The sequence below is a fragment of the Tupaia chinensis genome, unplaced genomic scaffold, assembly GCF_000334495.1.
Source record: "Tupaia chinensis unplaced genomic scaffold, TupChi_1.0 Scaffold000484_1, whole genome shotgun sequence".
Taxonomy (NCBI): Eukaryota; Metazoa; Chordata; class Mammalia; order Scandentia; family Tupaiidae; genus Tupaia; species Tupaia belangeri.
Window position 1 is genome coordinate 2,530,766 of NW_006159996.1, and position 572 is coordinate 2,531,337.

The 572-nt window shown below is 44.2% G+C and overlaps 1 protein-coding gene across 1 annotated transcript in view; it reads left to right on the forward strand.

Moving 5' to 3' along the window:
* The window catches only part of LOC102488295 (protocadherin beta-2), a 3,910-nt gene that overhangs the window by 1,770 nt on the left and 1,568 nt on the right, over positions 1 to 572 (forward strand). Inside the window, exon 2 of the mRNA XM_027774857.1 lies at positions 1 to 570. Coding sequence (XP_027630658.1) covers positions 1 to 570 — 570 coding nt within the window. The remainder of the gene's footprint in view (positions 571 to 572) is intronic.

Sequence of the window (572 nt, forward strand, 5' to 3'; positions counted from 1 at the left end):
GTGGTCCTGGACATCAATGACAATGCCCCGCAGTTTGCCCAGGTGCTCTATGAGACCCAGGTTCCAGAAGATAGCCCAGAAGGATCCCTTATTGTTCAAGTCTCTGCAGGAGATGTAGATTCTGGAGTCAATGGAGAAGTATCCTATTCATTTTTTGATGCTTCAGAAGATATTCGAACGACCTTTCAAATCAGTCCGTCTTCTGGAGAAATCATTATCAGAAATTTGCTTGATTATGAGTTAATAAAGTCTTACAAAATAAATATACAGGCCATCGATGGTGGGGGCCTTTCTTCAAGGTGTACAGTTTTGGTGGAAGTTCTGGACACCAATGACAATGCCCCTGAACTGATCATGTCATCACTTTCCAAATACATTGCTGAGAACTCTCCTGAGACTGTCCTGGCAGTTTTTAGGATTAAAGACCCAGACTCTGGAGACAATGGAAGAGTGATGTGTTCCATCCAGAACGACCTGCCCTTCGTCCTGAAACCTTCTGTGGAGAAATTTTACACCTTAATGTCGGAAGGACCTCTGGACAGAGAGAGCCAAGCCGAGTACAACATCACCAT